Raw genomic sequence first — 23,924 nt, 5'->3', positions numbered from 1 at the left:
TTGTCTTTAGTTTTCAGAAGTTTGACTTTGATTTGTTTAGGTCTAGATTTTGACTGGTTTATCCTGTTTGGGATTTACTCAGCTTCTTGAATCTGTAGCTTTGTCTTTTTCCATATTTGGGAAATTTTCAGTCATTATTTCTTCAAGTCCGTTTTTAGCTCTATCTTCTTTCTCCTCTCCTCCTGGAACTCCAATGACAGAAATATCTGATTTTTTTGTGGTTTAGTTCCACAGGTCTTGAAGGCTCTGTCCTTTATTTCAGCCTGTTTGCGTGGCTCAGATTGTATGTTCAAGTTCACTAATTCTTTCCTCCGTCCTCTCTATTCTGCCGTTGAACGTATCATTTAGTTTTTTAAATTATGGTTATTATAATTTTCAGTTCTACTTTCCATTTGGTACTTCTTTATATCTTCTGTTTATTTTTGAGACTCTTTATTTTTTACATTCGTTTAAGTATATCCATAATTGCTCATTGACTGCCAGTTAACTTTTTATTTTTAAAATCCTTATTACATGAATCTAATGTCTGTCATCTCATTGCTAGTGTCTATTGATTGTCTTTTGCATTTAAGATTTTCCTGGTTCTTGGTGTGCTGAGTGATTTTCGATGAAATCAGGACACTGGGAGTGTTATGTTGTGATTCTCTGGTCTCATTACATTCTCCTTTAGCTTGATTCTCTTCCTTTGATGTGCTCCAAAAACAGGAAGGGTGGGGCACTACCTCTTTACTACCAGGTGAGGATAAAACTCCAGGTTTCCTGCTTGTCTTCCATTGAAAGAGTGGGCTGGGCGCGGTGGCTCGTGCCTGTAATCTCAGCACTTTGGGAGGCCAAGGCAGGCGGATCACTTGAGCCCAGGAGTTTGAGACCAGCCCGGCCAAAATGACAAAACCCTGTCTCTACAAAAAAATGCAAAAACTAGCCAGGCGTGGTGGTGTGCACCTGTAGTCCCAGCTGAGGTGGGATGATTGCTTGAGCCCAGGAAGTTGAGGCTGCAGTGAGCTGTGTTCACCCCACTGCACTCCAGCCTGGAATGTAGAATGAGACACTGTCTAAAAAAAAAGAAAGAAACTGAGAATGGGAAGAGCTCCTCTTACTACTGGTCATGATGACTCTCTACTGGGGGGCACTGATACCACCCTTGCTGGGAAGAGGCTGACCCACTGACACTGCAGAGAGTCAGTAGATGGCCTTATTACCTGTGAGAGATAGTGTAAGTCCTGACTTTCTAGTAGGCTTCATCTGACACCACCCCAGCAAAAAAGTAGAGGTGAAAAGGGGTAGGGATGACTGAATTGGTGGATGGGGTGGGAGTTCAGGCTCCCACATGGTCTCTAGGGATGCCTTGGTGGTGGTTGGGCAGCGGTGGGGGGTGCCTTCATTTCTCCCCAGTGAGGATGCAAGTCCTCCCCAGTCCTCCCCAGTTGGTCTTTTCTGACACCATCCCATAGAGGGAGTTGGGGTGCATCAATATAGCCCTCACAAGGGTATAGGTGTTTTCTATCTTTCTGCTTGCTAGGCTGCCCCGTTCCTGGTCCTTTGACTCAAGAGAGTAGGCTTTTATGTTTTTTTTGTTGTTGGTGGTGATATTTCCTGGTTACTAGCTTCTCTATAATCCAGTCTGGGTTATATGAGGTAAAAAGAACTCAAGGAAAACTCATTACCATGTTATGGTTTGTGTCCTGTGGTACCTTTCTACTTTTCAATGTCTAATGTTTGTTTATATATAGTATCCAGAATTTTTAGTTATACTTAGAGGAAGGAATAGGGAAAAATGTGTATCATTTCAGAAGCAAAAGTGTCTGAAGTATATATCTTTAAAAGGATAAAATGTGATAAGATTTTTGTTGTTGCCTTTTTTTGAACATAACAGTCTTCTTGGGTGAAGAATTGTTTAGGTAGAGAAAGGAAGTTGCTTTCTAGGAACTGAACCAGTGAGAGATACAGCTGGATGAACAAGGGTCAGATCCTGGTCAGAATTTTATATTTGACCCTGTGTCCTAAAGACTACATCTTGTGTAGGGTAATAGGATGATGATACTTGATGTCCAGATTGTACCCTAGACCAGGGGTCCCCAACCCCCAGGCCGTGGACTGGTACCATTCTGTGGCCTGTTAGGAACTGGGCCACACAGCAGGAGGTGAGTGGCTGCGAGCATTACCGCCTGAGCTCCGCCTCCTGTCAAATCAGCAGCAGCATTAGATTCTCATAGGAGCCCAAACTCTTATTGAGAACTGCACATGTGAGGGATCTAGGTTGCAGCACTCCTTATATCCTTATGAGAATCTAACTAATGCCTGATGATTTGAGGTAGAACAGTTTTATCCCCAAACCGTCCCTCCACTGCCCCCCACCAACCTCCCATCTGTGGAAGTTGTCTTCCACCAAAGCAAGTCCCTGGTGCCAAAATGGTTGGTCTAATGCCTTAGACCATCTGATCGTATACTCAGAGGACAAGTTGCAGGCATCAGGCATCAGGTTTTTTGTTTGTTTGTTTGTTTTTTAGACAGGGCCTCGCTCTGTCACCCAAGCTGAAGTGCACTGGTACAGTCATAGCTCACTGCGGCCTTGAACTCCTGGGCTCAAACAATCCTCCCGCCTTAGCTTCCCGAGTAGCTGGGACTACAGGCTCACGCCACCATGCCTGGCCAATTTTTTTTTTTTTTTTTTTGGTAGAGACAGGGACTCACATGGTGCCCAGGCTGGTCTTGAACCCCTGGCCTCAAGCAATCCTCCTGCCTCAGCCTCCCAAAGCACTGGGATTACAGGTGTGAGCCACTGCCCCCAGCCAAGTATTTTTTAAAAGTTATCTAGACGATCCCAGTGTATAGCCAAAATTGAGAATCACTAGCATAGGATATTGGCTTTGACATTTACCTGATTGTAAAATCACTTGGGATGTATATCCATTTGAGTTCTCCAGGAAGCAAGTATCAAGATGGAACTAAAAGTGCAAGAGATTTATTGGGGAAAATGCCTGAGAAGGATAAAGAGGCTGCAATGCTAGTTTTTTATACTTGTGAAAGGATAAAGAAAGATGGGGTGGAAAGAGCCCCAGACTGCAGTGCATTTCTGAAAAAATCTCAGCTAGTCTGATGGAGAGCCCCAGACCAAAGAGGATCCATGTTGTGCAGAATTGTCCCAACTCAAGTGGCACTGCCTGTTTAGTCTTTACCCGGGGAGAATGCGGCCTCAACAGGAGTGGACAGTGCAGTGGATCCTGAAGGTGAGGTAGCAGAGACTGCCAGCTAGCAGCTCATGAAGGGAGAGCTAAGCAGCACCTTTTGTGTTTGTTTTATAAACAAGGCCTCCTGTGAAATTTCTGATAAATTATGTCTGAGGCAGAGACCCAGAACCGTACTTTAACAAGTACTTTTAGGTGATTCTTATGATCACTCAGGTTTGTAAAGTACCAGAGACAATTGCTGAGACTATTAGGGACAAAGAAAGGAATGTTCACATTTTGGACTCCCTTGGTGTAGTGGTTGTATAGATGGATTTTCAGTTAAAGTAGTTGAAATATAATAGCTAAAGGGGCAGTAGCCTAACTAGTAATTTTAAGAAGAAACATGAAGAAATTGACTTTCTGTTCTTTTCATTCTTAAAATGCAAAGTGCCCATTCTGTTGCTTTCACTGTATGTGTAACTATAAAGGTTTAAAACTAAATCAAGAATGTGTGGTGTAAGATATTTATTTGTACAGGATTCATTGTAAACCAAACACTGTATCATTATAACTAAGAGTCCAATGCTGACACATGGTCGTACACTATTATACAAAACCTTCTTTGGGGTGCTTTTTTAGGGACATTATTACCTGTGAGGTTGAAAAGCAATTTCCACAGATTTTAAATTTGTTGCCTATTTGGTGATACACTATGGAGGATTTACAATTTTTTTTAATTTTATTTTAATTTTTTTAGAGACAGCGTCTTGTTCTATCACCTAGGCTGGAGTACAGTGGCGTGACCGTAGCTCACTGCAGCTTCAGACCCCTGGGCTCAAGGGATCCTCCCACCTCAGCCTCCTGTGTAGCTGGGACTACAGGCATGCACCACTACACTCGGCTAATTTATTTTATTTTATTTTTTTTAGTGGCGACTGGGTCTCTATATGTTGCCCAGGCTAGTCTCAAACTCCTGGCTTCAAGCGATCCTCTTGCCTCAGCCTTCCAAAATGCTGGGATTATAGGCATGAGCCACCACACCTGCCCTATTTGCATGTACATAATGAGATGTCTTGGGGACAGGACCCAAGTCTAAACAGGAAATTCATTTATGTTTCATACATGCCTTATACACATAGCCTCAAAGTAATTTTATACAGTACTTTCAGTATTTTTGTACATGAAACAAAGTTTTGACTGTTTTGACTGTGACCTATCACATGTCAGGTATGGAATTTTTCCCTTATGGCATCATGTCAGTGCTTAAAAAATTTCAGATTTTGCCGCATTTCAGACTTCAGATTTTTGGATCAGGAATGCTTAACTAAATTCTGAATGCATAACTTTCACTATGCTAAGTGCTTTACGTGTATCATTGATCAATAACCGTATGAGATGGATATTATTGCCAGGAAACAGAAGCCTGAAGAAGTTAAGCAACGTGTTCACTAAGAGCACAGAACTAGTAAGTGGCACCTTTAAATAATCAGGCATCAAATCTAATGACCCTAGTCATCATCTCTATGAAAGTAGATCTAGGTATTTATTGATATATGAATGTCATGCATTGCGCTATTGATGAGGATTCATTCAAAAATGAATTGTTATTGCTGTACCTTTCAAAGAGTTTACATTATCTAAAGAGAGTGGGAGGGACCTCAGTTATGAAAACACATCCTTGCAATGCAGTGTGATAATTTCTTGATAAAACAATTAGTTTATTTTGTACATTTTTGTGTTATGAAAAAATAATTTCATTTTAAACCACAGATTTGAGAGGGAAGATCTGATCTCCTGGAATTAGAGTTGGTACAGAAACCATTTCAGCTCCAAAAATGTTGGAGGAAGATATGGAAGTCGCCATAAAGATGGTGGTTGTAGGGAATGGAGCAGTTGGAAAATCAAGTATGATTCAGCGATATTGCAAAGGCATTTTTACAAAAGACTACAAGAAAACCATTGGAGTTGATTTTTTGGAGCGACAAATTCAGTAAGTACTTGGCCATTTTATTCCTTTGGCTTTCATTTGTGAACTATAGCCAAGACTCATTGGAGTAATAGTTAACTGATTGCAGTGGATTTCGAGGTGTGGGAACTAGGGGCAATGCTCATGCGACAGTGATGGTGGTTTTCATGACATATGTAACTTTATCCTTTTTTTTTTTTCTTTCATCTCTTCCCTTCTTTCATTTTTTTTTTCTTTTTCTACTCTCCTCACGTTTTTTTCTGTCTCATAGCTGTTTTATATTTATTGGTGACACCTTGGGCACGTCTTAAACACAAACTGATGCTGACTCCAGTGAGATTTCCAACTGCTGTTTTCTTTGGAATGAAAGTTATATTATGGGCTCGTTTTTATTAGAATGTCTGTTCTCTTTTTGAAACTAGGCAAGACTGTATGGAAGTTAGAGAATTAATAGTTTGCTTTACTCGAAAGAAATAAGATAAAACAGATTTGGGAGGACAAAATTTGCCTATGAAAAGGAAATCCTGCTTTAGGAAATTCATTTGGATTCTAAAGCACATCAGAGTAATATTTTTTGTCATTAGTCCTGAGAACTTCTAAGGATATTTTAAATTGTAGCAGACAAACTAAAATGTGTTACCCAAATACATTTTAGTTTGTATTTCAAATTGTAATTTGAAATATTACAAACCTGGTTACTGGCCCAACTTTAACATCAAAGATAATTTTATCATTTTAAAGATTAATTTCTAGTCTGTATTCTATTACTTTCTTTTTAAAAGTATTTCCATATTTGCTTCCTCTCTTAGAACATATTTTAAGAGCAAGCATTTTAAGTCTTGATGATGTTTGCTTTTTATACTTATTACCTGAAACCAAATAAATATTTCAGTATGCAGTCAATCCTTATTGTTTATAGGTTCTGCATATGCAAATTCACCCACTTGGTAATATTTATTTGTAACCCCAGAATCAGTATTTGTAGTGCATTTGTGGTCATTTGTGGACATATATAGAGCAGCAAAAAATTTAAGTTGCCCAGCATGCACTTCCCAGCTGAGGTCATCAAACAAGTCTGCTTTCTTGTTTCAGTACCTCATACAGTAAACACATGTCCTTTTTGTGTTCTGTTTAATGCCACATTTTTTACATTTTGTGCTTTTTCTTGGTGATTTTGCTGTTTAAGAAGGCTCCTAAGTGTAGTGCTGCAGTGCTGTCTAGCATTCCTAAGTATAGGAAGGCTATGATGTGCCTTACAGAAAAAATAAATATGTTAGATAAGCTTTGTTCAGGCACGAGTTATAGTGCTGTTGGTCGTGAATTCAGTGTTAATGAATTAACAATATATATCAATCAGTAAGGTGTCTTTAAACAGAAACACATAAAACAAGGTTATGTACTGATCAGTTGATGAAAATGTAACCAGGGGTTCTCAAAAACCTAACCCTATGTTTCCCTTAGGAGCAGTGGTTCAGTATTTGCTAATTCAGTGTTCACATTGACATTATAGAACATAACTACTGTGAATAATGAGAATTGACTATATGACAAAATAGAGTAAATTTTAAGTTTAAGGGCAACCAGTGAGCCAGGGAGGTAAATCGCTTTTTTTTTTTTTTTTTTTTTTTTTTTTTGAGACAGAGTCTCACTCTGTCTCCCAGGCTGGACTGCAGTGGTGCTCCACCTCCCAGGCTCAAGCGATTCTCCCATCTCAGCCTCCTGGGTAGCTGGGACTACAGGCATGCGCCACCACACACAGCTAATTTTTCTATTTTTGGTAGAGACAGGGTTTCGCCATGTTGGCCAGGCTGGTACTGAACTCCTGGCCTCAAGTGATCCGCCCACTTTGGCCTCACAAATTGCTGGGATTACAGGCGTGAGCCACCGTGACTGGCGGTAAATTGCTTTTTTGCATTCTTTTCCTCATTTTATCACAAAAGCACCAGAACCCATTAGAAAGATGTCGGGAAAGGAGAACAGGCACTGACCTAAGGAAATTCCCCTTCCCAAAACGTTAATCTTAGACCACCACTACGCTGTGACTGTGTCAAAGAAAAAAACATGGCAGATAAATCCAAATCATGTGGGAAGCTGTAGCTTTAGGGGAATGTTTTTCACTCTTTCGCTGTTGATAATGATATCAACATCTGAAAGTACTCAGAGTTTTTCAGAGTGAAACTGACAGTGTACATGTGGTCCCTGACTCGAGAAGGTTTGACTTACAGTTTTTCAACTTTAGAATGGGTTTTTTGAGACATAGCCCCATCGTAAGGTGAGGAGCATAAGGATTTATAATAGTTCAGCTTATGAGTTTTTTGAATTTACAGTGGTTTAATGGGGTGTTAAATGCATTTTTGACTCCTAATTTTCAGCTTACAATGGGCTTACCAGGATGTAACCCCCAGTAGGTTTATTGGGACAACCCATCATAAGTCAAGGAGCATTTGTAGTTTTAATATCTTTGGATTTGAAAATGAAAAATATACACAAAGCTATATTACCAAAAACATTTTCCTTTACATATGAAATAAATTCATCTCTTGTTTTAGAGTTAATGATGAAGATGTCAGACTAATGTTATGGGACACTGCAGGTCAGGAGGAATTTGATGCAATTACAAAGGCCTACTATCGAGGTAAAACACAGGATTTATTTATTTATTTTGTTTGGGCACATTATTTTGGCTAAATAAATAATTTTGCTTTCTTTGTTTCCCGTATAAGGGCTTCTCTTGAAGAATAGTTAAAATAATTTCAAAGTATTTTTTAAAACCCCAGTTCATTATTCTTCTAAAGATCTTGTATAGTAGCAAATAATACCTGGTACTGTAGACAGTTTGTCTCTGCCTTAGAATTATATGACTCATGTAGGCATTCCCAGACCAAATCATTAAGAAACTCTTAAATGCCTACTTTGACCCCAAGAAAATGACTGTATAGTCAGAGAGTGGAAGCTAACATATGAAAAAGTAAAGCCCTGGCAAATAAGATGGCATTTGTTACGACACATGAAGTCACATGGTAAAGCCTTTTCACTGCTGTAGGAGTTCAGAGAAGTATGAGATACCTGTGAAAGGAAGGAACCATGACTAAAGAATTTAAAGCTCTAAAATGTGGGCTAAAATTTCTTAAAAGGCTAAATTAAACTTCCAAATGGAACTTAAAAGTTTCCTTTAACATTTTCTTATAAAATTTTGCCCTTTTCTTTTGGAATTTAAAACACCATTTTCAGCGTTCCTGTAACTCAACTGCCAGTAGTGATTAAAGTGAGAGAACACAGTAACAAAAGCTTGGTGGAATACCATGTAGCATTATAGCCTGTTGATGCCAAGTAAATATTAATTGATCATTCATATTGACAGGTATTTAATACTCTGCATTTCGCAGATGCTGTGGGAAATAAAAAGGCACAACTGATATACTGATTATCCCTTCTATGATGTCCCTCTTTTCTGAACTTTTCACCATGTTGTAATTAAAACTTGTTTTCTAAAGACACAACTTCCTCTGCTGCCTTCTCTAAGGGAGGCTTTTTGCCCATATCCCTGCATACTCACATTCTTCAAGACTTAAAGGCTGTTGGGCAGAGGTTATCTTGTTTCTCACTGCTGCTTCCACACCATTCCTCCTCTTTTCTCCTTCCAAAACCTCGGCACCTTGAAAGTCCAGGTCATGAGACTTTTACCCACCACTAATCCCCCTGCTTGCTATGGTCCATCAACTTCCTTTATGCCTCCTTTCTGATAACAGTGGCATCTGACTCAGTTTCTTCTCCACAGTTGTTTGGATTACTTTTTGAAAATTCAGCCTGTTGCTCATTTCCTTGTTGTTTTCAAGGCCAACAATTGTTTCATTACCCCAAAATCTAAACCTCTATAGTCTCCTACTCCCTGACCACTACTGGTGGCTTGTGGCTTGCTAACTTTAATACCCAGACGCTGTCTTGAAACCATCGAGAGCTTCTCTGTTCATTGACCCTACCACTTTTTAAATATGACCTTCCACATGGCTTTACTTCTTTCCTTCTTCAGCTTAGTTTTTCTAGTCCTGTAAGCATTTGCTTGCAAGGACCTTTAACTCCCAGACCTGCGCTCTCTGCATAATACTTGCTCAGCAAAATGCCCAACCCAGTTAAACCTGACTATCTACCAATCTGCATCCAAGCACCTGAACCATATAGAGAATATCAGACAACCATTCAGACTGAACTTTGAAGCTACCATCACATACATAACCTTAATGAGTACATAGTGCTGCCAGGCACTCTCAGTGTTCTTTACTCAAGTCTCTGTCATTTTCCAAAAGAGCTCTTTTGTGTTTTCTCTTGCCTTAACCTTGGGAATCCCTTCCTCCTCTCCACTCTGCTGATTTCTTTGCTTCACTCTTCTTTGAGAAAATAGTCAGTGAAAACCATTTTATCCTTCCCACTACCAAATCACTTTCGTGGTTAAAACTCTTCAGCATCATATACACAGGACTTTACAACTGTGTTTCCCCTCGTCTGTCCAGCGTCATCTGCTGATTCCTCACTTGTACTTCACCCTTGAGAAATCCCCCATTTTTTTCTTTTCTTTTTACACTATGCCTGGAATGCTTTCTTGTCTTACTTGACCTTCTGCCTTCAGGCTTAACATCTCAGAAGTCTCTGTGAAACTTTCTGTGGCCCTCATCCCTGAACAGTTAATAATTTTTTTTAGCTAATTGAGTATGTTTATTGCATTTATCACTCTATGTAGCATTTGCATATTTATTTTCCCTAAGAGATTATGAGTTACTTTAGCTTCTGGCTTATGGAGTGGCAGGGTTTTTTGTCTTTGTCTCCCCAGCCCCATTGCGTAGCACCTGTTGGCTCAAGTGAATTCAGTTGACCTTAGGAGACAGTATCATTTTGGTTAATTTTTTTATAAAGTGAAATTCTGCTCATTCATCACACAGTCTCATTTTACTTATCAGATGCTATAACTTTATACTCTGACCTTAAGTAATGGGTGAAATTTTATATATATATATACACACACACACACACACACACACATACATACACACATATATACACACACTTAATATATGTGTATGTATGTAATATGTATATATGTAATTAATATAGTGTGTATATATGTGTGTATATAAAGTGTATATATGTATAGATGTGTATATATACACAAAGTGTATATATATTTATAAATGCAAATATATGTATATGTATATATACACATTTATAAACAGATGTATATATACACATATACATATATGTATGTATCTATGTAAACATGTCTGTGTACATATGTACACATATGTATGTGTATATATACACATATATCTATATTTATAAATGATTTCACTTAAAGGTATTTGCTCTCTGAACTAGAAGCCCCAGGAAAGTAGGATCTACCTTGTTTATAGTTGCCCCCATGACTGTTTCTCTAGATTTGAAGTTTTATTCAGAAAATGTGTATTAAGTGTCTCTGTTGTTCTAGGGATATAATAGGCATAGTAAACCTTGCCCTGGCTTCTTTGTCTTAACTTGTATTTATATTCATGTAATAACATTGCTTAGAAATATATCTGAAAAGTTTCCTTTAAGCTAATTATCTTTTTTACTTCTTAAATCTCCTTTTGTTTTCTGCTTTTAAATCTACTCTTTGGTATCATAAAAATTAAAATATATTCTATCTTAGTACGTAGAATGCTAGTAGTTGAATACTAAACAGTCCCAAAGAACAGATGATATGGAAGCAGTTATGAATTATTTTTTCAAAGTCTCTTTAAACATCCTGTATTGAAAGATACAGGTTTAATGAAACTGAAATAATAGTTATGTATGCAATGGAAATTCTTCTGACTTCTTCATGGAAGTCTTCTTTAATGTGTCACTTTACCCAACTTGAAAGGGAACCTATGTTTGTGTGTCCTGGATTATCAGAGAAGCAGTACTTGAAAATAGAATAGATATACTGAATAGCAGTATACCAGTATATGTCTCTTGAAGAAATCTATATATATATATGAAAGTTCCAAGTGACAGTGTTAATGAACTTTTAGGTACAGTATCATATAAACACATAATTTCTTCTTTTAGACAGGATTTACCACTGATTTTATTGAAGTAGCTTGCTTATTTACAAACTTATACCAGTTATATAAAATCGATATACTTGAGAAATTGGGTGAATTCATGTAACTTTTGAATATATAGCTTATTTTTTTCACTTTTGAAAATGTAGGATTTATTGTAATAATGACAACTAAGGTTTCATAATTGTACTAACATACAAATGACCAAAGAAGTTGCCTTTCTAAATTGGTACCAAGGAAACTTGACTTCCACTGCCTGCTCTAAAACATATTTTGGTTTCTTGCCACCACTACTTACCACTCTATTTACTGTGTACTTTAAGGCTTCCCGTCCACAGTGGCTTTGGTTATTCTCTGTGGCTACCAGTTTGGATCCTGAGCACCTGTATCATGGTCTAAGGTTGAGAATTATGTTTTTACTACCCCAAGCCGTTCTTGGAGTAGGTGGTATTGTTTTTTCTACCCCTCTGTCATTCAAGTAGATGATATTTGTATCAAATTATGCATTTCTTCAGCCTTGACAGTATTGATTAACAGGTCCTAAATGTACAGTTTTATTCTTGAGTAAAAGTTATTTGTATTTTTTAATGGGGTTATTACCACTACCTTCCCCACACACTCAGGAAAAAAATAAACATAAAACCTATGTGGAAACACCAGAAAGAAGTAGGATTACTTGAGATTTTCATTATTTTATTTTTATCTAGTGAACTTGGTCTTCTAAATTCTCTGCATGAAATGTCTGTTCTTTTTTTTGAGGAAACAGGCTGGCCTAATCCTTTTTAAGCTTTTGACAGTTTGATGTGGCAGTTATTACTTTTTAACCAATAGGATTATTTTTAGAGAATATATTTGACATTATGTTTCTATAATTTAAAAAGGCAAAACTGGCTGGGCGCAGTGGCTCACGCCTGTAATCCCAGCACTTTGGGAGGCTGCGGCCGGCAGGTCACCTGAGGTCAGGAGTTCGAGACCAGCCTGGCCAGTATGGTGAAACCACGTCTCTACTAAAAATACAAAAATTAGCCAGGTGTGGTGGCGCACACCTGTAATCTCAGTACTGGAGAGGCTGAGGCATGAGAATAGCTTGAACCCAGGAGGCAGAGGCTGCAGTGAGCCGAGATCATGCCACTGCACTCCAGCCTGGGTGACAGAGCAAGACTCTGTCTCAAAAAAAAAAAAAAAAAAGAACAGCCTATCTTAGTAATTTAACTTTTTAGCTGACTGTATTAAAATGGCAAAGAGGGTGAGATACTGAGATAGGTCCTCAGTTTCAGCTTCTTCTTTTTCTAAATGGTAAAAGTAAACATTTATCACAATACAATATGAATTAAAGAAACAGCAATTATACATAAAATTGAAAAACAGTATATTGAACATTATTTTATGTTTTCCCTTTGGGAAACCTCTTTGGGGTTCCATTAGAATGCTTTTGGTTGCTGCCAAATAAAAGGAATTTCGTACTGGCTTAAAACTACAGAGACTTACTGATTTGATAGAAAAGTCTGGAAATAGCATCCCTTTTAGTTGTTTGTTCAGCCTATAACCTTACTGATTCTCCTGGCTTTGTCTCCTCCCTGTGTGGTACCGGTACCTCCTCATGTTGATTTCCCTTTGGGTTGCAAGATTATCACCAGGAGCAATGACAGCCACATGCTTTGTTTACATCCTTGGGGAGAGAGGGTTACTTCCCACAGCAGTGGTTCAGATGTCCTGAGCTTTTCTCTGATTAGACCACCCTTGACCTGATTGCAATAATGAGAGGAATGTGATTAATTGACTTGGATCACATTGTGCTCCTTGCCACCACCCCAACTCCCACCTCCAGCAGAGAATAGGTTTAGTCTACCTAAACCATATGGCTACTATACAGTGGGGGAAAGGTGTTTTTAGGGAGAGATGCCACCTAGGCAATCAGACAATATCTGCTGCTAGTACAGATTTAGATAGTGATGAAATTAAATAGAAATAAAAGTAAGAAGGTAAGGGCTAGAAAGAATGAATTAAGATACAAATGTAGTGGTAGAAACACTATGCCGTATATAGTTATGACTTGCTGATTTAAATCCTAGAAATGTGTTATTAATGATGCATAAAAATCAACAAATTAAAATTTTAAAAAGAACAATTTTATTATAATTCATTTAAAAGACCCATTATATCAAAGCCATTGCTCAAAGGTATTATTATGGACTTGGAATGCTGGCTTAATTGTATAGTGAGAGATGTTGAAACAAGACCTTCTTGTAAATAGGTTACAACAGAGCACAGATTAGGAAGCCTCTGGGATCCCAAGTGATTTCTCTAAAGCTTTTTAGAAAGTTGACTCCAGGCAGTAGGAACCAGTGATTTTAGTTAGTACAGAAAGATACAGACGACATGAAATAGATTTTTGTTACAGTTTTTTACTGTGACTTTGGTTTGTAGGAGAGGAAAAATATCTTTTTCCTTCTACTCTTTTTGGTCCTTGATTGGGTCTCTAAAAAAAGACAGATTAACAAGAGAGAAACTTATGAATTTATTTAATATAGGTTTTATGTGACAAAGAAACCTTCATAAGGAAATGAAAGCCCAAATAGTTAAACCTGAACGTTTTTATACCAGGTTTGAGGAAGAGTGCAAAGTTGTTGAAGAATGTGATAGGACAAATATGAGCTAAGAGCAGTAAACTGGAGGAAACTTAGCAAGATTCATCAGCAGAGGTTCATTCAGATTCCTTTTGGTGTCCCTCTCTCTTCAGAAATGAGGATTCTCCTTTCCTCTGGGTATATGGAGGTCACCTCTCACCTGAGGGGCTTATGACCTCCTTCAGGTGAGGGTCAGAAAATCCTTCCTTTGGGAGGCCAAGATGGGCGGATCACCTGAGGTCAGGAGTTCAAGACCAGCCTGGCCAACATGGCAAAACCCCATCTCTGCTAAAAGTATAGAAAAATCAGTTGGGCATGGTGGTGGGCAGCTGTAATCTCAGCTACTCAGGCTGAGGCAGGAAAATTGCTTGAATCCGGGAGGCAGAGGCTGCCGTGAGCCAAGATCATGCCACTGCACTCCAGCCTGGGCGACAGAGCAAGACTCCATCTCAAAAAAAAAAAAAAAAAAAAAAAACAAGAAAATCCTTCCTGAATTTTATGACCTGCTTCAGAGGAGAAGGGGCTGGGGGAGATCAAAGTGACTCTCCTGCTTCTGCTGTTTTCTCAGATCCCTTCAGCTTAAAATATTCAGTACGTCAAGGTGCCATATTTTAGTTTAGCATGTTCAGAGCCCCATTACTGGTATCTCTTAGATGTGGTTCATCTCTGCCCCTATGAAATTCATGTGCATTCTTTGCCCTGCCATTGGGGGAGGCACAGTTCCTTCCCAATATAGCTGTCTGCTTTTTGTCTGCTGGTTTTGATTTTTCACTCTCACTCTCACCCATTGTATTTTTCTCAGGCTCGAATCAAGGCATCACTAGTCCCTAATGTCCGCCAGTTGCTGGAAATATGTAACAGCTTCCTAAATTGGTCTTGTCAGCATCCATTCTTTAAGATTTGAGATGAAGGAGGTGGTGATAGCACCCTCATCCATCCTACTGCACCTTTTTGCAGGAAAAAGGGTTTGGAGTACAGTACTTCCTCTAAAAAAATTCTTTTTTTTTTTTTTTTTTTTGAGACGGAGTCTCACTCTGTCACCCAAGCTAGAGTGCGATGGCATGGTCTCAGCTCATTGCAACCTGCTCCTCCCGGGTTCAAGCGATTCTCCTGCCTCAGCCTCCCAAGTAGCTGGGACTACAGGTGCCCACCACCACACCCAGCTAATTTTTGTATTTTTAGTAGAGACAAGGTTTCACTATGTTGGCCAGGCTTGTTTTGAATTCCTGACCTTGTGATCCACCCACCTCAGCCTCCCAAAGTGCTGGGATTACAGGCATGAGCCGCTGCACCCGGCCAAGAAATTCTTTACAGATCCTTTTTCTTTCCAACCCCCATCTCATATTAAAAAAAAAAAAAAAAATTATTGAAGTGCTTGAGGGAGTTCAGAGTTGTGCAGCAGGATCAGCCATTTGCTTTCTAAATTCTGCAAATAATGATCTGTCTCATAAATCTTGGAATCTTGTATTTGTTACATGCTTTATTGGTACCTCAGTCAAAGTTTTTTTTTTTAAAAAGGGTGGAGGGTAAGGGGTCATCTCTTGAGCTTTTTAAACTAAATATTAGAAAGGGCTTTCCGGTCATTAGGACTTTTCCAAACATAAAAGAACCATGCTGAATCACAGTTTGACAAAGTATTTTATCTGTCTAGATGGAAGATGATATTCAGTTAGGGGAAATGGAAACAAGTGGTTGTCCAACATTTGTCAGAATTATTATAACCATAAAAGTAATCCATAAAAAGTAATCCAGTTGATTTTTTTTCCATTTTAGTAATATTTTTAGGTTAAATCAGACAAGGTGATGCAGCATTTGATATAAAGGCTTGGTTATCAGGTGAACCGTCCTGCTTTGGAGATTTGTGTACCATTCTTTCTATAGATTGTAATTTATCTTCTTAGGACTTATTTTTGCGATCTTATTTCAGATTTTTTATTTCCTGCAGTTCTTGTTTTTTGATTTTGTTCTTTATACTGCAGAAATCCATTTTTCTCCTGTGGTTTAATAGTCATACATTCTCTTATTCTTAAGGTGATTGCCTTTAACTTAAGGCACTTACTGTCTTAGTTTAAGCCTCTGTGTGCCCTCCCACTGCGCCACATGGGTGGGGCTCGTTTATTTGGGACATGATCCCAGGAAGTAGAGTGAAAGACTAGGGAGAATGAGGCAAGGAAGGGAGAAAAACCAGTAAAGGGTTCTAAGTATCATTGTGGGCCACTGGGGCTCAGTCTCCCTGAGGAACCATGAAGAGAGGCCTCAGGAGCCCACCAAAGGGAGGCTGAGGTGTTCATTCCACCCCCCCGCCACCCAGAGGCATCCCTTCCCCCTTGGGGGATGCATCAGAACAGCCCCCAGCAGAACAGCAGAGCCCCCTGCAGCACAGGCAGGAGCAACTGGCACAGGAACTGTTCTCCACAGCTGCGCTGAAGCCCGGTTGAGGGGACATGCATGCAGCCACAAGCCTCTGCTGCAGGGTTTGTTTATTTACCTCCCTGATTATGTAAACATCTTCCCTTTCTTCACACAAGCACTTTGGCACATTCCCACATTTCTCTGGTCTGTACCCATTCTGTCCCCTGCTAAATAATTTTGGGGTTGTTATGGACATACTTTCTTTTGGTCTTTGATTTTTTAAATAATGTTGAGCTTTTCTTAATCATTCTTACTGCCCATATCTCTGGCATTATCTGTTTGGGGTTTTTTTTCCATCATATATGCTTCCTCTAAGAGGTTTTTTTGGTTAAGTGTCTGAGACCTTGAACACTTGGAAATACCCTATTGTGCCCTCAAATTTAAATGACAGCTGGACATAAAGCTGTAGGCTTAAAGGTAATTCATTGAGTTTTATGATAAAGAACAATTTTTTTTTTTTTTTTTTTTTTGGAGTCTCACCCTTTTGCCCATGCTGGAGTGCGGTGGCACAATCACAGCTCACTGCAGCCTCAACCTTCCAGGCTCAAGCAATCCTCCCACCTCAGTCACCTGAGTAGCTGGGACTACAGGTGTGTGCCACCACGCCTGGCTGATTTTTGTATTTTTTGTAGAGATAGGGTTTTGCCATGTTGCCCAGGCTGGTCTTGCAGTGGTGCGATCTCGGCTCACTGCAAGCTCCACCTCCCGGGTTCATGCCATTCTCCTGCCTCAGCCTCCCAAGTAGCTGGGACTACAGGTGCCCGCCACCACACCCAGCTAATTTTTTGTATTTTTAGTAGAGACGGGGTTTCACCGTGTTAGCCAGGATGGTCTCGATCTCCTGACCTCATGATCCACAGTTTCTTAAAATATGATTACATAATTTTTTTTATTTGTAGTTGAGGTAAATATTACAGCTCAAGTAAATATAAGTTTATTTATCAGTATACTAATGTGATCTCTTCAGTTTTATTTTCCCTTAAATTCTGAGAAGGTCTCAGGGTGTCTTTGTCTCTCTCTTTCTGTATTTTGCTTTATTCATTTATTATTTGGATTAAAACCTGTTTTTAGGCCAGGCACAGTCACTCACACCTGTAATCCCAGCACTTTGGGAGGCTGAAGCAGGCAGATTGCTGGAGCCCAGGAGTTTGAGACCAGCCTGGGCAACATTGGGAGACCCCATCTCTACAAAACAAACAAACAAAAACAAAACAAAACAAAAAAACAGAGAATTAGCTGTGCATGATGGCAGGCTCCTCCTGTAAGTCCCAGTTACTCAGGAGGCTGAGGTGGGAGGATTGATTGAGTCTAGGAGGTCGAGGGTGCAGCGAGCCATGATCATGCCACTGCACTCCAGTTTGGGCAACAGAGTGAGACCTTGTCTCAAGAAAACCAGAAAATAAAAAACCTGTTTTTAGGGTAGGGAAGATTTTCCAAATGAACCTTCTGTTTTTACAGTAATAGCAAACTGCTGTTTTCTTTCTGTGGTCTTTTGCTTTCTACAGTATTCCCCCAGTGATATATAGATATACAGACTATTTTTGGCTCTAGAGTGTCTTAGATAGCCCAGACATATCTTGAGTCTTAGTAGAAAACGCTTATACCAGAGGGATGTATAAGGAAGGAGTAATGGTAAGAAAACATGCCTTGATTTCAGGAAATCCTCTTGACCCCCAGGATGATTTTCTCTTGTTACTTACATGCCTGCTTTTATCACCATGCTACCTGAATCAATAGCTAATAATTTATAAAACTGCTTCTTCTAAGAGGTTTCTGCTTATTTTAGTCTTTGATATTATCAGCCTAAAATGACAGTTGATGGTTAAAATATTGTCAATGGATACAATATGGGTGGGTAAAATTATGCAAACAGGGTAAAACTAAGTTTCCCCCACCCCCTCTATTATATATATATATACTCTTGGCATTGGCTTTCAAATTATGTTCCTTAGGATCACTGGTATTCTACTGAAATAAAATAATACAATTTATTTAAAAAGTGAATAGAATGAACAAATTATGATTTTTTTCTCATAAATTTTTCTTAAATCTGCGCTGAAAGAAATTAAGCAAATGACATTTTTCTTAAATCTACGCTGAAAGAAATTAAGAAGCAAATTAACAAGAAGAATTTGGCAACAGCCTGTAATTTTAGTTTACCATTCTCTCTAGCTTTTATAATGGAATTAAATCAGTATTTTATGGTATTCCAAAAAGAATGTGTATGGTTTTGAGGTACTTTGACAGTTGAACACATTTGAGAACCACTGTTTTTGGTAAAAATGAAAATAGAATTTATATGTTGAAAAGTAAAGAAGAGTAGTACAAAGATGAGTTCAACATTTATTTACATAAAAGTTGTTTTGAATGGATAAAAGTTGCCCCCATTCTTCATGAGATTGTTTTCTTAATGTAAATGTAATATGTTAGTGTAAATACCTTGATTGATTGATTGATTGATTGTGAACTTACAGGAGCCCAGGCTTGTGTGCTCGTGTTCTCTACCACAGATAGGGAATCTTTTGAAGCAGTTTCCAGTTGGAGAGAGAAAGTAGTAGCCGAAGTGGGAGATATACCAACTGTACTTGTGCAAAACAAGATTGATCTTCTGGATGATTCTTATATAAAGAAGTAAGATGGCTACTTTTGGGGAAGGAAGGACAGTAATTCTATAAAGTTAAGACATCTTAATTTTTGCATAGTTTTACAGGATCTAGGAAAAATTCTATACTTTCATTTTGAAGGCTTTAATGACTTAAATATTTTAATTTACCTAAAATTTCTGTGAGCTATTCTATGTGATTGGTTTGGGTTAAAAAATTCATTCTGATTCCTAAGTAGATAAAATTAAAGGATTAAAATTTGAAGGCTCTTTTAGAATTCTAATCTCAGGTCTTTGCACAAGAAATCTAATTCTTCATGTTAAGTCAAACCTTAATATGGTAAGAATGTTAAGAAAAGTATCCCTAGATTTTGTAATACCCAGAATAAGTAACTATCCTATGTTGATGAATTTTAATTAAAGGTTCAGATTCATATTGTTTTGTGTATTCAGAACTCTTATGCTCAAATTTGTGAACAGATAATTTCTGTTCATAAATATCTACTTATTGCATTATTATTTTTGCTAGTTTTGAAAATACTTGCTTGGTTTTTACCTGTTTTTTAAGTCTTCTTATGTTAGTTATCTGTTGCTATATAACAAATTAGCCCAAAACTTAGTGTCTTAAAACAACAAACATCTATTATATCACAGTTTCTGTAGGTCAGGAGTTTGAGAATGGCTTAGCTGGTGGTTTTTCATGAAGCTGCAGTTGAGATGTTGGCTAGGCCTGTTCTCACGGAAAGGCTACACTGGTGCTGGACCATCCATTTCTATGATGGCTTATTCACTTGGCAGGAAGCCTTAGTTCCTTGTCAGATGGGCCTCTCCTATTCTCACAACACGGCAGCTATTTCTGCCAGAGTGGGTGATCCAAGAGAGAGCAAGACAGAAGCCACAGTGTTTCTTATGACCCAGTCTTATACTGTCCTTTGTATTGCATGTTAGTGGACACCCAGACCAACCTTGATTACAGTGCGGGAGGAGACTACACAAGGGGCTGAAGACCAGAAGCCAGAGAAATAGCGGGAGCCTATGGGGCATGGTTACAACAGTCTCTAATGACATTAATATCAGGAGTCCACAACAAGGAATCCTGATAAAACTAAAATTAGGAGTACAATTTGGAGATGTAGTCATTAATATACTGACTTTGGCTTTAGGCAGCAAAATTGTTTCATGGCCAGTAAGAATAAAATAAGTAATTCACTGTAAGATTTTCAGAGTGTAATTAACTACAGGTGTTCTTAGGAAGAGATAAAATTAATTAAAATATTATACAAAGAAAAGTGATATTTTCTTATTTTAGGGCTAGAGATTAATGACTTTATAGAAAAGTCTTCTGTGTACACATACGGTATAACAGTTGGTGTTTATTTCTCAAGAGTAGTGAAAACTAAAATCAGTACAGGCACTAAATGAAAACATAGCTTTCAACTGATTTTACTTAACTGGGCACTTATATCAAGCTCTTTTAAAAAGAAATATGAAAATTTTCTGAAAGATCTAAACTTCCCTCCCTTCCCTGCCAAACTGTATTCAGTAAATGTAATTAAAAGTGATTTAAAAAACAAGCTATCAGAAGGCACCTTTGTAAAACATTTTTTTTTAAATTGATGTGCAGTGAGGAAGCTGAGGCACTGGCAAAAAGGTTAAAGTTAAGATTCTACAGAACATCAGTGAAAGAAGATCTAAATGTGAATGAAGGTAAATTACCTTTAAAGGATATAGATTGCAAAAAGAAATTTTATTCTTGCGCTTTTAAAATTGTGTTGTTTAGAAATTATATTTATAATGAGAACAAGATTTTTTTGTCACCTAACATTAAGTAGAATTTAAAGGCTTTCTACAATTCTTTTTGTTAGTGCTTAGTTATTTACTAATGCCCTTGAATACTTTTCATCCTGGTAAGGTTTTCCATTTTTATTATTATCTTTGAAAAATGTAAGCTATATATGTAGAGTATATGCATATGTGGTTTTGATGCATACCTGTTAAAAATAACTCAGTTGTTTTAGAACTCCATGATAGTAGATATTCCACTAGGTAGTTAGTTTATTTAATAGTATTTAATTTAATACTTTAATTTAATAGTATTTCCTAGTTTAAGAAAGTGAAATTAGAGAAAGATGGTAAGTTATTTTTCTCATTCTAGAATTGCCACTTATTTAGATTGCAACTAGATATTCTCTTGGATGTCTATTTTGGATACTTTTCTTCACATAAAGGAGACATCTTTTCAAGAGTGAGTCTGTTTAGTGTTGCTTAGTATTAATCACTATTCAGATACTTAGAAGAGCCAATCACTACAAGTATTATTTCACTTATTTACTAATAAAATACCATTATACATTTGTTAATATTATCATTGTACTCAGATAGTGCCCAAATAATTTTTAAAAGTTGAATTTTTAACTAGATTGTATGCTCCTAATTGTAACTTTAAATTTGTTTAGTAAGTATAAATATTATAAATGATGTGAAATAACAGATTTACATGCATAAATCATTGACCTGGTTCTGGGTGTTTTCTTTTTATTCTAGTTTTTAAGTATTTGGCTGAAAAATACCTTCAGAAACTCAAACAACAAATAGCTGAGGATCCAGAACTAACGCATTCAAGTAGTAACAAGATTGGTAAGTACATAGGAAATTTTAGCCCATGTTTACTTGGTAAAGTTAAAAAACACATATAATATGCTCATTTCTTTCAGAAATGCAATTTAAAAGTGATTATTAAACTATTAAGTCAGTGATTTAAGTATCAGGTCTCTTGTTAAAAGGTATATTGTGTTAATGGGGGTTTTTTTGCCATTGAATTTTATAAATCCATTTGATAGATTAAACACAGCAGAGATAAAGACTTTTTGTAAAGATCTGTCCTTTATATAAAGGAACTTTATAACAGTTATTCTTCTGAATCTGTACTTACACTGGCTCTTACCTTTTCCCTTTCTTACTGTCTTGCTTATTACCCATTACTGATTTTGCTTTTTCTTATGTTAAATGCCAGCAAAACTTTAGCATTCTCTGAAGAACAAGTGTGTTGTGTTCTCTTTCACAATAACTGCCTGAACAGATGTCTCTCTTCTTGTTTTGGATTCTAGGAAAATGAGAGCCAAAGTTGCTGGTTCTAAATCTTGATACTTGTATAGTCTCTTAAGGACTTCATATCTGTATTCCGTCCCCCTTCACTACATATGTAGAAACAAACACATTATTTTCTGGACCTGTTTTAACTTAGATTTTTCCTGGATTCTGGCTTTTTTTTTTTTTTCTGCCTTTGCCATTTTCATTGCAAAATTTCTTGCCATCAGAGACCTCAAATGCTTTGTGAACACAGGACACTTATAATAAGCCTCTACCTGGTGTGGTCTCCTTGGCTCCCCTCTTGTCTTCTTCATATCTACTGATTAAAGCTTTAATAAGACTCATTGTGGAACAAAGTAAATGCAGATTCTCTTCAATCCAACATTTAAAGGTGGTTTTGCCCTTCTGTGTAGCCTCCTGCCACACCATTACATATATGTAACCCATTTACTGGTTCTCTCAGAGGTCTTGATCTTTCCTGAGTATGCCCCATGCTTGCTTGCTTCTTCACTTTTGGTCATTTTTTTTCTTCTATTGAGAATGACCTCTTTCCCATCTTCTGTCGAAGAACAATTCATTCCTCAAGGCCTTTCTAGAAAGTTTTCAGTTGTGTATCTGCCTGCCTGAAGACACATCCTCCATACTCTTTTTCTTTCTTTTTTAAAGAAACAGAGTCTCACTGTGTTGTCCAGGCTGGTCTTGAACTCCTGGGCTCAAGTGATCCTCCTGTCTCGGCTTCCCAAAGGGTTGGGATTATAGGTGTGAGCCACTACCCAGCCTCCATCTTCTAAAAGAATAGACATCTAAGTCCAGGGCACTGCCAAGTGTCCAGTTCTACCTTCTTCATGTAGTTTTTCCTTTCTTATGTATCAGATGCAATCTGTCCTTCCTTTGAAACTTCTGTAAGATTTTGTGTCTCTTTTATGACACTTAACATATAATGTCATATGGCATTACTTGTTTACTGTCTTGTCTTATTACATTGTAAACTTCTTGTGGGCGAGAACTGGTCTTAGTCACCTTTGTATCCCTGACACTATCTCTGGCCCAGAATTTTGTGTGTCATGGATGCTATATCATAAATTGGAGATTACATTTTGTGAATAGCACAGTTCAAAATGGAAACTATAAAGTTCTTTATCTTTTAGTTACTCACCACTTTTATCTGTGGGCCACTTTTTTACTGTTTTAGTATAAGTAGGAAAAATGTATCTTATTAGTATTAACACAGAATCTCACAAATAGCTGGGTGTGGTTGCTCGTGCCTATAATCCCAGCTATTTGGGAGGTTGAAGCAGGAGGATTGCTTGAAGCCGACAGTTTGAGACCAACTTAGACAACATAGCAATATCCTGTCTCTTAAAAAAAAAAGAAAAATTAGCTGATGGCATTCCTGTGCCTGTAGTCCCAGTTACTCAGGAGGCTGAGGCAGGACTGCTGGAGCCCAGGAGTTAAAGGCTGCAATGAGCTATGATTGCACCACTGCACTCCAGCCTGGTGACGGAGCAAGACCCTATCTCTTAAAACACACACACACACACACACACAACTCAGAAATACTGTTGTTACTGTTGTTAACTAAAAGGTATTCTTGAGGAAGTGATATGATGTGAAATTAGTAAGTTATTAAAATTATCGTAGTTGCCAGGTGTGGTGGCTCATGCCTGTAATCCTAGCACACCTCTAATCCCAGGCAGGTGGATTGCCTGAGCTTAGGACTTTGAGACCAGCCTGGGCAACACGGTGAAACCCCGTCTCTACTAAAATACAAAAAATTAGCCGGGCGTGGCAGCAGGCAGCTGTAGTCCCAGCTACTCGGGAGGCTGAGGCAGGAGAATCAATTGAATCCAAGAGGCGGAAGTTGCAGTGAGCCAAAATCACGCGACTGCACTCCAGCCTGGCGACAGAGCGAGACTCTGTCTTCAAAAAATAAATAAATAAAAATTACCGTATTTGCTGATTCCAAATGTCAAAGATAAATTGTTA

General features: G+C 38.0%; 1 protein-coding gene across 3 annotated transcripts in view; it reads left to right on the top strand.

The window, feature by feature from the left end:
- RAB23 (RAB23, member RAS oncogene family) overlaps positions 1 to 23,924 on the top strand; it is a 34,067-nt gene that overhangs the window by 7,524 nt on the left and 2,619 nt on the right. For all 3 annotated transcript variants that reach the window (XM_055391882.2, XM_031011800.3, XM_055391879.2), the window contains 5 exons: positions 4,938 to 5,157; positions 7,683 to 7,768; positions 18,721 to 18,877; positions 20,473 to 20,555; positions 21,393 to 21,485. In XM_055391882.2, coding sequence (XP_055247857.1) covers positions 5,003 to 5,157; positions 7,683 to 7,768; positions 18,721 to 18,877; positions 20,473 to 20,555; positions 21,393 to 21,485 — 574 coding nt within the window. In that variant the 5' untranslated portion in view covers positions 4,938 to 5,002. The remainder of the gene's footprint in view (positions 1 to 4,937; positions 5,158 to 7,682; positions 7,769 to 18,720; positions 18,878 to 20,472; positions 20,556 to 21,392; positions 21,486 to 23,924) is intronic.

The sequence above is a fragment of the Gorilla gorilla genome, chromosome 5 (genome assembly GCF_029281585.2).
Source record: "Gorilla gorilla gorilla isolate KB3781 chromosome 5, NHGRI_mGorGor1-v2.1_pri, whole genome shotgun sequence".
Lineage (NCBI taxonomy): Eukaryota > Metazoa > Chordata > Mammalia > Primates > Hominidae > Gorilla > Gorilla gorilla.
This window is presented reverse-complemented; position numbering and strand designations above follow the sequence as displayed.